Source organism: Mauremys reevesii, linkage group 7, assembly GCF_016161935.1.
Source record: "Mauremys reevesii isolate NIE-2019 linkage group 7, ASM1616193v1, whole genome shotgun sequence".
Lineage (NCBI taxonomy): Eukaryota > Metazoa > Chordata > Testudines > Geoemydidae > Mauremys > Mauremys reevesii.
This window is the reverse complement of record NC_052629.1, coordinates 119,946,252-119,961,649: the sequence shown is the minus strand read 5'-3', so window position 1 is coordinate 119,961,649 and position 15,398 is coordinate 119,946,252. Positions and strand designations below refer to the sequence as shown.

General features: G+C 46.6%; 1 protein-coding gene across 42 annotated transcripts in view; it reads right to left on the bottom strand.

Annotated features, from left to right (window-relative positions):
- The window catches only part of MAGI1 (membrane associated guanylate kinase, WW and PDZ domain containing 1), a 481,773-nt gene that overhangs the window by 56,130 nt on the left and 410,245 nt on the right, over nucleotides 1-15,398 (bottom strand). For 18 of the 42 annotated variants that reach the window (XM_039548079.1, XM_039548081.1, XM_039548082.1 and 15 more), the window contains 4 exons: nucleotides 12,846-12,908; nucleotides 11,064-11,246; nucleotides 9,167-9,787; nucleotides 8,491-8,535 (listed from right to left, as the gene is read on the bottom strand). In XM_039548079.1, coding sequence (XP_039404013.1) covers nucleotides 8,491-8,535; nucleotides 9,167-9,787; nucleotides 11,064-11,246; nucleotides 12,846-12,908 — 912 coding nt within the window. The remainder of the gene's footprint in view (nucleotides 1-8,490; nucleotides 8,536-9,166; nucleotides 9,788-11,063; nucleotides 11,247-12,845; nucleotides 12,909-15,398) is intronic. The other 24 variants (XM_039548094.1, XM_039548099.1, XM_039548101.1 and 21 more) reach the window with 3 other exon arrangements.

The following is a 15,398-nucleotide window of genomic DNA, read 5'->3' as shown; positions in this document are numbered from 1 at the left end:
TTTCCATTAGCAAAATAGTCAGGTACGCTAAGATCAAACTGTTGCTTCAAAAAGTATTCAGGGCCACACATTTAATAAAAGCAGGGAGTTCAACAAGTCAGATACACCACCCTGCTCCCCACCCAGAAAATAAAAGTAAATCACTGGGAATGCAGATTAAGACACATTTATGATGTTAGGCCCTGATCCAGCAATCAGACCACCACAGGCAGATCTTTGCATTCATGCACAAGCTATGCTGACATTGACTTCAATCTGGCTCCATTTGCCTCTAAAGGTCCACCTGAATAGACACAACTGCAGGACCAAGTCCTCAGTCTGTGTGAAATACCCTTTTCCCCAACAAAGAAAAAATAAATGAAAATGCTGTTTGAAACAGGAACCCTGTCTTCCCCTTTCTAAAGCCCTGGCACATGCACAGACATGCTATGGTAACAGTCATATCGTTTCAGGGTTGTGATCTTGTCCTGAATGCGATCTGGATTCTCTCTCGATTCAGCAGCTGCTATAACCGTTTGAAATTTTCTGGCAGCTAGGCACTTAAGCAGCATGACTTTCGAATCACTCTTCACTGCAAGCCTAAAGGGCAAACAGAAGTGAGCGGCTTGTTCAACAGAGTTCAAGTCTCCGGCAATAGCTAATTGCAGGCAGCTATAATTATGATGGTTTCGCATCATTAGGGAAAGCGGCTAAAAAGCAGATATAATACTAATGATGTGAGATTAGATATTGCTTTTCGTTTGGGTCCATTAAATGATCTTTCTGCAGTGCTAGCGATAAGTTGGGTAAAGTGAAGGGATTTCTTCTTCTGTGAGGGGACTTTTGCTAAGCAACATGTATCCAGCCAGTTCTTTAGTTTAAAGGCCTGAAACTAAAAGGTGTGGAACACCCTGGACACTCCCGTGGAAGTCAGCAGGAACTGAGGCCACTCAGTACCTTGTACAATCCTGGTCCAAAGGAGTAGCACTATTGGTTGAGGATTCAGCCAAAGACTTTGCTGTTGCCATTGATTTTATATGGAAGGCACTCCGCTATTAGGGTGATAGGTGGCAGTATAAAACTCTAAGATAGATAAATACATGTTGTTTATACAGTTCCCTGCTGTAACCTTCAAAATCTTCTGCCTACCCTCAGCTGGCTCTGAAACCCCAGCCAGACCGCCTCAAAAGATTAGTCTTCCTTTCTCAGGCAGCTCTCCGTCTCCAAGTAGAAGTGAATTTGGTGCTAGTGGAAAGTATTTAGAAATTGAAGATCTCTGTTTATCTACTCATGAAGTTAACTGAGCATTAACCCTGGTCTTGGAGTAGGGTAGAAGGATGCATCTTTGAGAGGAATACGTAGATCAGACTCCAGACCCATTTTATCATTGGCTTTTACACCAACCAGGGTACAGCTAAGCACCAATTGGGACAGCTGTGTGGAGGGGGACACCAGTTCCGTCAGAACTACAAAAGAACCCCACCCAACAGTAAGTTACGGAATACCAGGCAGATGGCAACAACTTTTGGTAACTACACTTGGCTATATTAGAACCAGTGATCTGAAGGTGAAAGATTTGTATCTTGCTTTGAACCCCCTAACCTGAGGTCATTCTAAAATTAGGAATAATAAATAAGACAAATATTCTCTCATAGTTAGATATTAGGTCTTATTTACACCAGGAAATTAACTAGAACAGCTATTCGAACAATTAACAGAACAGAGGGTCCACACAGAGAGCTATTCCGGAATAGCTTATTCCAGTCAATTTCCTCATGTAGACAAGGCCTTAATGAAAAGGGATTCTATGGAATTAGGGTAACCAGACAGCAAGTATGAAAAATCGGGATGAAGGTGTGGGGATAATAGGAGCTTATACAAGAAAAAGACCCAAAAATCGGGACTGTCCCTATAAAATTGGGACATCTGGTCACTCTATATGGAATGAACATTTTTAGTATTGAATCAACTTTGAAGCACCAAATACAAGGAAAGGATTTCATTTGTTTGAAAGCTCCAATATTAATAGGACATCAGGTTATAAATAACATTTAAAATAAAAATTTCCTATACTTACTATTTGATTATTAACAATACTTCAAGTTTACTGAAACTGAAATAATTTGTACGATTGTAGGCCACGATCCTGCAAAGACTCACACTTGACTTTGGACTAGGTAAGTAGTAGTGTTTGTATAGTTTTTGAATTCCTCGAAGCATGAAAAGTGAAGAGAGACTAGTGAATTTCACTTTTGTTTCTATCTAGATTCACTTTCAGGTTCTCGTGCATATGCAGAATACTGCAATGTGCAAATACTGCAAGACAATGCTAAAATCCTAAGAGAATAGGTGTTTCAACTTTATACTTTTTACAAAGTGTCCTGTATTTCCTCTCTCAAAACAACTGCAAGACTTGGTTGGCACAACCCATCTAATTTCTGGAAGTCAAAGCTTCAGCTGAAGCTACATTACAGTAAATATTTTACAGGCCGCTCTCCGTGGCTATGCGCTTTGCATTTCAACAACTACGCGTAATTGTCGGGAGTGCACCAGTGGCTTCGAGCTGGCTGAGCTTTTCACATAGATTACACATCTCTTTCTGATATTTTTCTGCCTGATTAGTAATCACTACTGACAAATCCTTTGGACAGTTCTGAGCACGAGCGTCAGTGTGATGGGGATGATTCCGGCAAAGTCTGATTGAATGCAAATGTTATGTTAATAAAAGAATGCCTGACGGCAAGCTCTCCTAGCACTCTCTTCACTGGACACCAGGGGGAGGAGGAAAGGACAGCCAGCAGAGAGATCTAGAGAAGAACCACTTCAAGAGGCATGAAGGATCTTATCACAGAATGGAGCCAAGTACACTTCTGGAATCAGATCAAAATAAACAGCGGCACTTTGTCTAGGGCAGGCACTTCCAATAAAGGAACTGGCAGAGGCAATGCAAGGTAAAGTTACCGCAGAGAGGATCGAAGTCCATCGGATCTAAACACCAGAGTCACAGCGCATCCTAGCTAACTACATTCTCCAACTTTTAAACCAGACACTCTGTTTTCCACATTGTAGCTAGCCTCATGCTTATGCAGTAACTCCTCACTTAACATTGTAGTTATGTTCCTGAAAAATGCGACTAAGTGAAACGATGTTAAGCGAATCCAATTTCCCCATAAGAATTAATGTAAATGGGGGGGTTAGGTTCCAAGGACATTTTTTCACCAGACAAAAAACTATTTTTATATATATAATATATATATATAAAATATATTACACACACACACACACACACACACACACAGTATATGTTTTAAACAAACAATTTAATACTGTTCACAGCTATGATGATTGTGAAGCTTGGTTGAGGTGGTGAAGTTAGAGGGTGTAAGAGGGTGGGATATTTCCCAGGGAATGCCTTGCTGCTAAATCAGCGGTTCTCAAACTTTTGTACTGATGACCCCTTTCACACAGCAAACCTCTGAGCGTGACCCCCCCATATAAATTTAAAAATACATTTTTATATATTTAACACCATTATAAATCTTGGAGGCAAAGCAGGGTTTGGGGTGGAGGCTGGCAGCTCGTGACCCCCCCATGTAATAACCTCATGATCCCCTGGGGGGTCCCGCCCCCCAGTTTGAGAACCCCTGTGCTAAATGATGAACTAGCACTGGGCTGAGCCCTCAAGAGTTAACACATTGTTGTTAATGTAGCCCAGGCCTGCACAACTCGTAAAGTGGCGAGGACCACATTCCTCCAAAGAAAACAGCTGAGGGCCGAAACCTCCCGGCCCCGCAGAAACACCCCGCCCCAGGGCCGCCCAGCCCTGCGGAAACCAACCCTCCTTCCCCAGCGCCGCCCCACCAAAACAGCTGTGGGCCAAAAAGGAAGGTTGGGGGTGGGGAGGTGATACTTTATTTTAAAATCAACCAGGGGCCCCCAGCTGAAGAGGTGGCTGGGAGCCCTCAGGGGCAAATTAAAGGGCCCGGGGTTCCAGCGGCTGGGGGTTTTTTGCTGCCCCAAGCAAAAAAAAAATTTGGCTGCCCCCCGTCCCAGCCCTGGGCTCCCCCCTGTACCCCCCCTGCTGCCCCAGTCCTGGGCTCTCCCCCCCCCCACACCCCCGGCCCCCCCAGCGCTGCGCTTCCCCCTTTCCTCCCCACCAGTGCCCTCCCCCCACCCCACTGCTGCCCCAGCCCTGGGCTCCCCCCCACCAGTGCCTCCCCCACACCTCCTGCCGCCCCAGCCCTGGGTCACTGGTAACTCGCTCCCAGGGCGGGTCATTCAGCAGGAATTTTGGATGTGCACAAAACACAGACAGGATTGGTTCCCATATGGTTACAGAGCTGCAGTAAAGTGGAACAATTTTCAGCTTGTGTGATAGGAGAATATCTGGATGCATATTATAAGACTGTCCTCCATAAATGAGGAAAAGTTGAGGTGCCTTTATTATTCTTTTGTTCCACTCTTTCTTTCTATGGGGAATTTGCCAATGCAGTATCACGGTCTTCCTTTTAAACAAACAAAAAAAAGGCAATGGCTGTTGAAAATAGCAATTTCAGTCTAATAAGCATTTCTTGCTCAATTTTATCCTACTTTTTCTACAGCAAGTTACAGTGGATCAGTATATTTGATTTGGGAGAAATGAAGTAACAGCTGCCCAAACTGAGCTTGAGCACTTCTGAATTTTGAGGTGTTCAAATCTGGAAGGCAGGTGCTGAGGGTGGGGGGGGGCTGTGTGCTCTGCGGGGGAGCATGGCAGCAACGTGTCTGGAGCTGCTGGAGCCAGACACGGTGGTCTGAGTGGCACGGTAAGGGGGCTGGGGTTGGAGAAGGGGTAGGGGTTCCGGGGACAGTCAAGGGACAGGGGTTGGATGGGGCGGAGGTTCGGGGGGGCAGTCAGGGGACAGGCAGCAGTTGGATAGGCATGGGACTCTCAGGGGTTCATCAGGGGACAGGTAGGGGGTGAGGTCCTGAGGGGAAGTCGGGGGGATCTCAGGAGGGGGCGGTGGGGGTCAAGGAGAAGGGCGGTCCAGAGAGGGGCGGGGGTCCCAAGGGGCAGTTAGGAGCAGGGGCGGCTCCAGGCCCCAGCACGCCAAGCTCGTGCTTGGGGCGGCACGCCGCGGGGGGCGCTCTGCCGGTCGCCGGTCCCGCGGCTCCGGTGGACCTCCCGCAGGCGTGCCTGTGGAGGGTCCGCTGGTCCACCGGAGCCGCTGGACCAGCGGACCCTCCGCAGGCACGTCTGCGGGAGGTCCACCGGAGCCGCGGGACCGGCGACCGGCAGAGCGCCCCCCGCGGCGTGCCGCCGTGCTTGGGGTGGCAAAATTGCTAGAGCTGCCCCTGGTTAAGAGCAGGGGTCTCGGGAAGGGGCAATCAGCGGCCGTGGCCAGGGATTCAAAGGGCTCTGGCCTGCCTGCAGCCACGGGGAGCCCAGAGCCCTTTAAATCCCAGCTGCGGCCGGGAGTCAGAGGGCTCTGGGCTGCCCGCAGAGCGCCCTGTGCGGGGGGATTCAGAATCCCCCCCCGGGCCGCACAGTGAGGCTCCGCGGGCCGCATGTTGTGCAGGCCTGATGTAGCCTCTCACTCTACAAAGCAGCAGGAATGGAGGGGAGAGGAGACAGGATGGCAGACAGAGACAGACACACCCTGTGTGTGGGAGACAGAGAGATACACGCTGCCCCTTTAAGTACGCTGACCCACTCTTAAGTGCATTGTGTTTTTAAGTGGATCAGGAAGTTGAGAGAGCAGCTGCTGCTCCAGGCTCTCTCTCTCTCCCTGTCCCCACCCTGCCTCCATGTCCCCAGCCTGCTCTATATGGAGAAGAAGGGGTAAGTGGGGTGTAGGAGTGGGGGAAGGGGGACACCCTGACATTAGCCCTCCCTTTCTCTCCCCCCAACAGCAAGCAGGAGGCTCGGGGAGCAACTGCAAGGCAGAAGGCAAGAGCAGTGGGGGGAGGGATAGCTGCAATTGCTAGCCTGCTGACAGCTGCTGCACAGGGAATTTAGGGGAGCTGCTGGGGGGCTGCCGGTCCACCCTGGTTCCAAGCCCCCACCAGCTAGCTGCAACAGGCTGCTCTTCCTGCAAGCAGTGGGCAAAGCAGGCGGCTGCCAAACGATGTTAGAAGGGAGCATTGCACAACTTTAAACAAGCATGTTCCCTAATTGATCAGCAACATAACAACGTTAACTGGGATGACTTTAAGTGAGGAATTACTGTAACATAGAATATCAGGGTTGGAAGGGACCTCAAGAGGTCATCTAGTCCCACCCCCTGCTCAAAGCAGGACCAATCCCCAGACAGATTTTTGTCCCAGATCCCTCAAGGATTGAGCTCACAACCCTGGGTTTAGCAGGCCAATGCTCAAACCACTGAGCTATCCCTCCTCCCCTATATTTTGCTAAATTTATGAACCATGATTAGCAACCTCTCAGGGTAACTTCATTTTGATGTGGAGAGAAGCTCATTTTAATGATTTATTGGGCACCAGGGTCACAACAAATTCAAGCTTCTGTACCATGACAACCTGCAACTCAGAATTGCAAATACAATGCAATTAGATACAAATGCCAAGACAACTAGGCCTCTAGATACAAGGATAAGTCAGGAGATTGGTACAAAATCTGAGACACTTATAGCAACTCCACAGCTATCTGTGTTCATCAATCAATCCGCATGCTGGAAAAGATGAGGTAGAGAAGAGATTCATTAATATTAGCAGTAGACTGACCATTTACTTTCCCATTAAAACTCAATACCTTGATTTCCTCATCAAACCGTCTCATTATACCCCAGCGGCAAAAGAAGGATGATTGAACGTCGGCCACAGTTCGACTAACTAATGTACAGTGGTAACAGAGATCTTTATGTTCTTTCCAGGAAGATTAATAATATCTGCTGTTTCCTTTCCAACTGTAGTTGGAGAAACTTTCTACCAAATACATAAATCAAACATGAGACTTATGGTGTATTTTAAAGGCTCTCAATATTAGAGTGATTTTAAATTACTCAGATTCTGCAGATACCAGTAATAAAACTAGAGAACTCGTCTTAATATATTCCATTCCTTACTTTTTAATTTATTATAAAAATATAAAATTCAATAAAATTTTTGAGGCGGAAGGGAAGGAAAGTATTCATTTTACTACAGCCCTCATTCATTGCTCAATCTGTGCACTAGAATCCTTGGCTGTAGTTCACAAGAGATGAATCTGGAGACACCTGACAGGTGCCGGGATTTTCAGAAATGGATGAGCACCCACCACCACCTCAACACTGGCCCCACAAGGTGTCAAGACAAGCAACCGCAAAATCACCAATCACCTTGGAAAAGGTAGGTCCCGCTAATAACCGTCCCACCCCCTGTCCTGGCAAACTCAAAACATGCAAAGTAAGATCCCAATCTGCAAGCCAAAGGGACTTTGCAAGGGGATGAAAGGACTTTGTGTGTTAGCAGGGGCCTTAATTTACACCCTTATGTTAAGCACGTTCTTTACCAGGGGCTGATTAAAGGGAAACAACTGGAGAGCTGAAATGCAAACGAAATCAAGTACAGCAACACACTTTGGCCACCCCTCCTTCACTCGCCACGTGTGTGCGGTGGCAGGGCCATCCAGTACACCTTTCTGGAACACTTGTTCCCCACTGACATTCCCTAGCCCTTGCTGGCTTGATGCTGACTCCACTACAAACCATTTGGAAAGCCGGTAGAGAAGTATTCCTGCGCCAGATGTTCCCCACGGCTTGGCTAGGAGGCGGCATTCAGCACATAGTTACAGTCTTAACTCTGTGCTTCTTTTAGCGCTGCAGCTCATCTCTGACAGCTTGACCCGGCCCGGTGTAGGCATCAATGGCGGCGCAGACATGCGCAACGTAAAAAGTGGCGTGTGGTGCAGGGAGCACAGAGGACACTTGCTCAAGTCCCGGTAGCAGTGACGCTGCAGCAGCATGGGGCTGCCTGGAACCCTGGCTAATTCCACACAGGGCTTGTCCCCACCGTAGCCCAGGCTGCTGCAGCTTCCCTGCTCCAGCACCTGAGCTAGCGAGATGAAAGCTAGCTCGGGTCGGTCTCCACAAGCTGCAAAGCATCCCGGTGATTGCAGTGTAGACAACCTCCCTAAGAAGGCAGCAACAGCTGCTGTGCAGGCACCAAGTGACGCTGGCCTCCTAGCAGCAGTGAGACCTACAAGGGGAATGTCTCATTAGCCTACTTCTCCTCATTACACTTTGCCTTGCACTTATGGAATTAGAAGCCCAAGTCTACACTCTCCCATACACGCTCACTACACCCAGAACCATTTTTACCATGTTTTATTCTTTCCACTAGGCATTTGGTGGTCAAACAGCATCTCATCAACATCTTCTCCTCCGGCTCATCCCTCTTTGCCTTGTGCTTATATATCCATAAACCCATGTAAGCCCCACACGTTCCCTCTCCTCTCGCACGTTGCTCCCCTCCACCACCCCCCCCTTTTTTTTTTTTTTTTTTTTTAAATAAGCACAGCAGGAGCTTATGACTTACTATTGCTCAGTGGAGGTTGTCCCAGCACCTTTCTGGGACACTGTGCTTTGCAAAGACACAAAAAAAAGAGGTGAAACTTCATCAGGATTGCTAAACTCCTAACAGATGCCAACTGAGCATGCTCAGAAGTAATTTTTCAATTGCTTAAAACTTTCTGAGTTTAAATATTTTTTTTGGCCCATCCCACATCCGGAGAAGGGCTGGTCCTGCAACGAGGACTATGCACGTTCAAAGTTCGGCGAGTGATTTTCCCTGGATATTTTTGAGTTATTGTTGAGCTTTAAAAAAAATAAAAATATAGAAGACTATGGATTATTTCTGCCCTCTTCACTTTCCAAAAAACAACCAAAGAATTGCCCACAATTTCTTTGGAAATCCAAAGAAAGTTTCAGTCCCAGAGGCAAACTTTTACCAGTATATGAAAACAGGGGTTATGATGTAAATCCTGATTTAATCAGAACACTTGCTATTATGTATAATGCATCTATACACATACATTTCCCACTGCAACAAAAATGGATTAAAATGTTTTTTTTAATATATGATATGTAATATGAGAAAACTGTGAGGGGTGGTCAATTTCTACATCTTATAACTTGGGTGGGTTACAAAGATTTAGGACTGCAAGCCTTCCAGATAAAACTACTTTAAAAAACAACCAAACCCTAAGACGTACCTCCTCGTTGCACAAGTAATGTGACTTCGCTTCCTTTAGGACATTCAATCAGCATATCCACGACTTGGTTGTGAGTGAGGTTTTGCACATTCTTCTTATTCACTTCAACGATAAGATCCCCTTCTTTTAGGCCTCGGCACCTGGGGCTGTCTACAATTTGTTTCACTCTTTGGCCCCCACCACCAGGACTGTCTGCTATAGTAAAACCAAAGCCCATGGGCCCTTTCACTATATGTACAGTTATGAGTTCAGGCTGTGTTGCTATAGAAGAAGCCAAAGAGACAGTATCGTTGGGGTAACCATGGGATCCATTTGAAGAGACTTCAGCTGGACTACTTGGCCGTTGCTCCTTCAAGCCATTTACTTTCCCCGTTTTACTACTGTGGCTTGCTGGAGAATCATAATTTTCCTGCCCGTTCACAATGATCGGTTCTTTATCTAGAATTGCCACAGACGTCACCAGGCTTGTGTTGGGGTCATCGGGGTCAAAGGGCAGAGGGTAACCTCGACACAGTTCAAGGTCCACACTGGCACCGATGGGAATGGACTGGAAGATTTTTACAACTTGAGCATGTGTATGTCCCAGCACACAGGTATCATTCACGCTGACTATAACATCTCCTATGGATGAAACAAAAAACAACAACCAAAAAAAATAACAACATACACTGTCAATTCATTACTTTAATACCCCAATCTCTTTTCAGAACATTAACAATGGACTCTTCTCAGCACTGAACAATGGGTACCACTCTGCTTCCATGCTGATAGACTTGTACCGGCATAAACATCTGCACAGACACTTTATCTAAACACTCCTGCCTCTCAGCAAAGGACAAGAGTAGCTGTGCTGAGGTAAGCAATAGCAATCTGTATCCAAAAGAGTCACTGAATTATTTTTTACATACAAAAGTGTTTTGGAAAGGAAAAGAGAACTTGGCTTATTAAAAAAAAAATCAAGCAAAATGACAATATATGGCCCATTTAACAGTTTTTTGCAAAGCTCAGCTCTTGCTATTACACACACTAATACACTTGACATGTGACAGAAACACGGAGATCACATGAAGAATAAAAACAGAATGATTGCAGCTAGAGACTGCATAAATATGGTGCAATAGCGTCTCAGACTTAACTATCCCACGCCTAAGTACTGATTAAGTTATGATTTGTTTTACACTGTAGTTGCAAGGCAGGGCCGTTTAAAGCAGTGATGCTCAACCAGTGGCTCCAGAGACATGGGTCACATCACTATTGTCTCTTCCTGCTCTGCTGAGTCAGAGCGAAAAACCCACCCCCATTGCTTCCTGTAGCGTGTGGCACAGGCAATGCACTAATGTCACTACTGAAAAAACAGACACGGCTCAGGATGCCTCCAGACATGAAGAGCAGCAGGAGGGACTGGGCAGTATAGCCCCTTCCCCACTTCTTGCTAGTAGCTAGGAAGAAGGAGCGAGATCAAAAGGAATCACAGAGAGGTGCAAAATAAGCCACACAATACCCCAGAGGTGTTTTCCTCCTTAGGAGCTGTCAATGCATCCCAAAGTGCCTATGGCCACGCAGCGTCAGGTGGCTCTCTGGGACTGCACTAGAAACTGAAGCGGGTGCTCATTTCCCCAAGGTTTAGCATCAATGGCTTAGCAGTCAGAGCAGACCACTGGACACGACAGCTCTTGAGATCTGGTATCGGCACTGCCAATAACTTGCTACATGACCTTCAGAAAGTCCCTCAGCTGGTCTGTGTTCCAGTTTCTCCACTTACAAAATGGGGACAATACTACTTATCGATTTCAGAGCGTTATGATGAGTCTTAAAACTCTTTAAGAGCCTCAGATAGCAGCCGCTATTAAGCGCAAAGTGGGGTGTTTTTTAATTTTTGTCCCCAGAGCGTCATTACCTGTCTCCATTTTGCCATCCAGGGCAGCAGGGCCATCAAGCACCAAACTCTTGATTTGGAGAAATTCATCTGGTTCGTCCCCTCCGACCACAGTGAAGCCGAACCCCCTGCTGCTTTTCCTCAGCTTGGTGTGGATGAACTTCCCTTTCAACTCTGAAGGGTTTCGCGTGAAAAATGGTTTTCCTGTTTAGGAAGTTTTGAAAGTCCATAAATATGCTAGAAAAATATTCTGTCCCTTTTTCCTTCCCCAGCCCATGCTAGCAATTTAATGGACAGATACACTTGTGTGTATGCGCAGAAGAGAATGGGACAGATCTGCAATTTTACTCCAGTTTACTAGCTTCTTACGCCACTCCATTGACTTCACTGGGACCACTCATGGAGTCAAGTGCTACATGTGAGTAATGATATCAGAATCTGGCCCTCTGCTTATTATTGTGAGTGTCCATCTCAAGGCAGAATATATATTTTAATTTTAAAAACAGATGCAGTAACGTGCATAGGCTACCGATGGTGAGAGATGGAACACAGACAATCTGGATATATTTACTAGCTCTTTCTCCTGAGACAGTTTAGAAAGCACAAAAACACGTGTAATGGCAAATGTCATATCTTTAAAAAACAATGGACGAAATGAGAGCTCATGAAAGCGAGGCACTTGCAACACTCGCCTCAGGGAGCAGGTTCTGTGCTAAGTGGCCTTTCATGGCTCTGCCAGTGCTTTTCAAACCTGACTTGCAACACCTCTGCTATCTCAGTGTTGGTAATCTCTTGAGCAGTTCTAGAGACTGCACAAATGACTGCCAGGGAAGGCTGCTGCGGGAATTTCTGGGCGAATGGAAAACTAAACAAGTTTTTGACCAAATTACTCTGTCCATAAAGCCCCTGACTCCCTCATCCCCACTCTGGTCTTTCATCCCCAACTGCACCAAAAGTAAAGCAAGCTTTGTGAAGGGATCTCGTTTCCTTGAGTATAATCCCCCATCCTGCAGCCTCCTCTGCATATTAACTGCAATGTTCTTCAGATGCTGCCCTGCTCAACCAAAGCACTGTCTTTGACTCATGCTCCTCTCCACACTCTGCCTGACGTGCATGAAACAGTATCGACAGTGGTGCATGGGAACCACAAAAGGAATCACAGGGCCAGACTGGCTGTGCCGGAGGGGCGTTACCCATGCTCCCTGGGAGCATGCTATGGAATGAAGAGAGTTTTAAAAGTTTAATAAATAAATAAAAAATGTCCTATGGAGGTAGGGTCCATGTAAAAGACACTGCATGGGTTCTGAAAAGTAGTCACATTGCCTGCTCTGCTGCCAGGAGATCAAACATCTCCGCACTTGTGACTGTTTTTTACCCAGGTCCCTAGAGGGAAAAAGCTGTACCACTGAGACCCCTGGTGACAACTCTAGGATTGACAGGACTCGATGGACATTATAATCAGAACGCCGGCATGCATTCAAGAACTCATCCCCAAGTTTCTGCTCCGAAAGGCAGATCTCTAGGGTGCTATTTGCTTTGCGAGATGTGACCCCCGCAGTGTTTCGGGTGTGCAAAAGGTGTTCTCCTCCAGAAAATGTTAGCGGGATGTGAGGTAATGACTCGCCTCACAGCCTCTTTGAAACACAAGAACATGATTCTTGTGTATGCTAACACATCGTGCTAATAGCAGCATTTTTATGCTACCTCTTGGTTGCAATGGGAGGTGAGGTGGGTCCTTTTTTTTTTTTTTTTTAAACTCTCAATGAACGTTATAACTGGATGCCGAAAGACAAAGCTACACACCAAGTTGCCGGATGGCAGCTGCTGCTCTTCCGGGCTTTGTGCAACACTCCCAGACAGCAGAGCCTGAAATGAAAGAGGGGGCAACTCAGCTGATCTCTCCCAAAGAAAGTGAGCAAGTGTGAGAGTGAAATCAATGTCGCGAGTGAGAGAGGAGGCAAGTGCAAGCGAGGGCACACGCTGTGAGGAAGTGTGCTGGTGAACATCTGTCCAAGCGACTGGGAGACTAGAGCTTTCACGTAAGGTCACCAGAGCAGGAGGGGCTGATCAGCTGAGTAAAGGTCCCTAAAGTAACCCTAAACCTTTAGGTTTAAAGTAAATTTAAGAGGATAAGAGCTAAAAACCGACTATGTACAGAGTCAAGGCGCAGCATTCACCTCCCACGTGGGGCACGAGAGGTAAAGTCTGTATTTTATTATATATATATATATATATATATATATATATATATATATATATATATATATATATATATATATATATATTTTAAACAATAGGTTTTGGCCACTTTATGCCACTCCAGTTGTGTAGAGGGCGTGTAAAGGCACTGCCGCGGGCCAGGGGAGAACTTCCATTGGAGTAGGAGAATGGCAGGGCTACTGGATATCGCCCTACATTGCTCCCCACCACCGCCCCTGGAACAGAAGGAAATGGGAGATTCTGGGCTATCCCAGACTGCAGCACGGTGCATAGGGATCCAGAGTAAGGCTGCCTGCACCTGGTGCATTCCCCGCCACATGGCACGACCCGTGAGAAGCAGTACAGAATCCATCCCAATGGATGGACAGCTCTTTCCTCTTTTCACTTGAGTCCATTCTACCCGTTCCAGGACGGCATATTTTTGCTTTGACAAATACACCCTATTTAGTCTTAAAAAAATATCATGACAAAAATACAGTTCTCATGATAGATTCAAGATTCTCTTCTTGCTCGTTGCTTATAATATAAGCTGCAGAGCACAGAAACAATGGCTCCAAATTGCCTGTTTATTTTCTCCCCACATTTAAATAAGTTTGAAGCTAATGTTTTAATTAAAAATCTGCCATGGAGCATTAATTACTGAAACAATTATATTGACAGACTGACGCAGTCATTGGAAAGATTGCTATCGACTTCAGAAATGGGCAGGGATGGTGTCCCTACCCTCTGTTTGCCAGAAGCTGGGAATGGGCAACAGGGGATGGATCACTTGATGATTCCCTGTTCTGTTCATTCCCTCTGGGGGCACCTGGCCTTGGCCACTGTTGGCAGACAGGATACTGGGCTAGATGGATCTTGGTCTGACCCAGTATGGCCGTTCTTATGAAGGAACCTGGTTGGCTCAACTACATTCCACATGATCAGTCCCCTGCATTACAATATGCAGCAGCTTGGACAGCCTTTGCTTTGTTCTTAAGGCATAAGGGAGAGATGTGACGTTGATGGGTCTATTGGGTGGTATGGTCGCCCTTGTCCAACATGATTTGCCCTCCTGTGGTTCTGCTGGATCCCTTGTTCCTCCTGGATGGAGCTTCGGATAACGATGATTCCCAACTCCCACTGACCAAGAAGCTGCATCAGACCTCACCTCCGCCCTCCAATGGCTTTCCCTCTGCCAGTCTGGGCGACTGCATTATATTCTAATTGCCCTCGGGTTGCATCTGCTTTGCAGCATGGCTCACCCTGTTCTGCAGGGACGAGTACCTAACACCTGCAGCACATGGCACTACCTATTTATTCGAGTCAGAGAATGATTTACGGTGCTAGCGACAAACCTGCAAGGCTTGAGCTCAAGTTATTGCAGAGACCAGCTCTCTCTTTACACACAATTAAGGCTGCTAGGGGACTCCAGCTGTTGATACTTGGACTTAGTTAATCCATGGCTGGCTGTGTAAGGGGAAGGCTCTCATCTGGGGATCTTGCCTTGTGCTCTAGCAAGTTTCAGATCATGCTGCAGCCCTTCTATGCAGTCTTATGTTGCTCCGAGCATTATCTTCCCGTCTGGTGGGATGGTTCTGACAAGCCACTTTTCCAGGAGTGGCGGGACATACACAGAATGTTGTGCGAGCATTGAAATGGCATCAGTAAATAAGGTCCTGACCCTACAAACACTTTTGCACTTGCTTCCCTTTAAGCACAGCAGCAGTTCTCTTCATTTTAAACGGAAGCACGTGCATGAGGATTTGCAGAAGTGGAGCTGATGCTTGTGTGTTTTATGGAGCGCACTTTGCTTCAGTTGCAATAGGCATTATGATAGTTGCCTACATAGGAAAAATTTGTAGAGGCTCTAGGAACGCATTGAATTTTAGCTCATGGAGTTTCCACTTAATCATCCCAGCGGTGGGATATGATTTTTCCTTCCAAGCCCTCAGTTACTGAGATATCTAGAGTGTCAGTACCCCTGCCCCGCTCTCTGACTAGCACAGCTCCCTCATCAGCCACGTTACAATGGTCTCCCCGAAATGTTTCTGGCATGGAAAGCCCCACAACACAGAAGTAAAAGGAAACACTGACCGAGTCACCTCTCTGCCGGGACCCTCTAAACGTGAGACACTCAAGTGGCTATTTGTGCAGGAA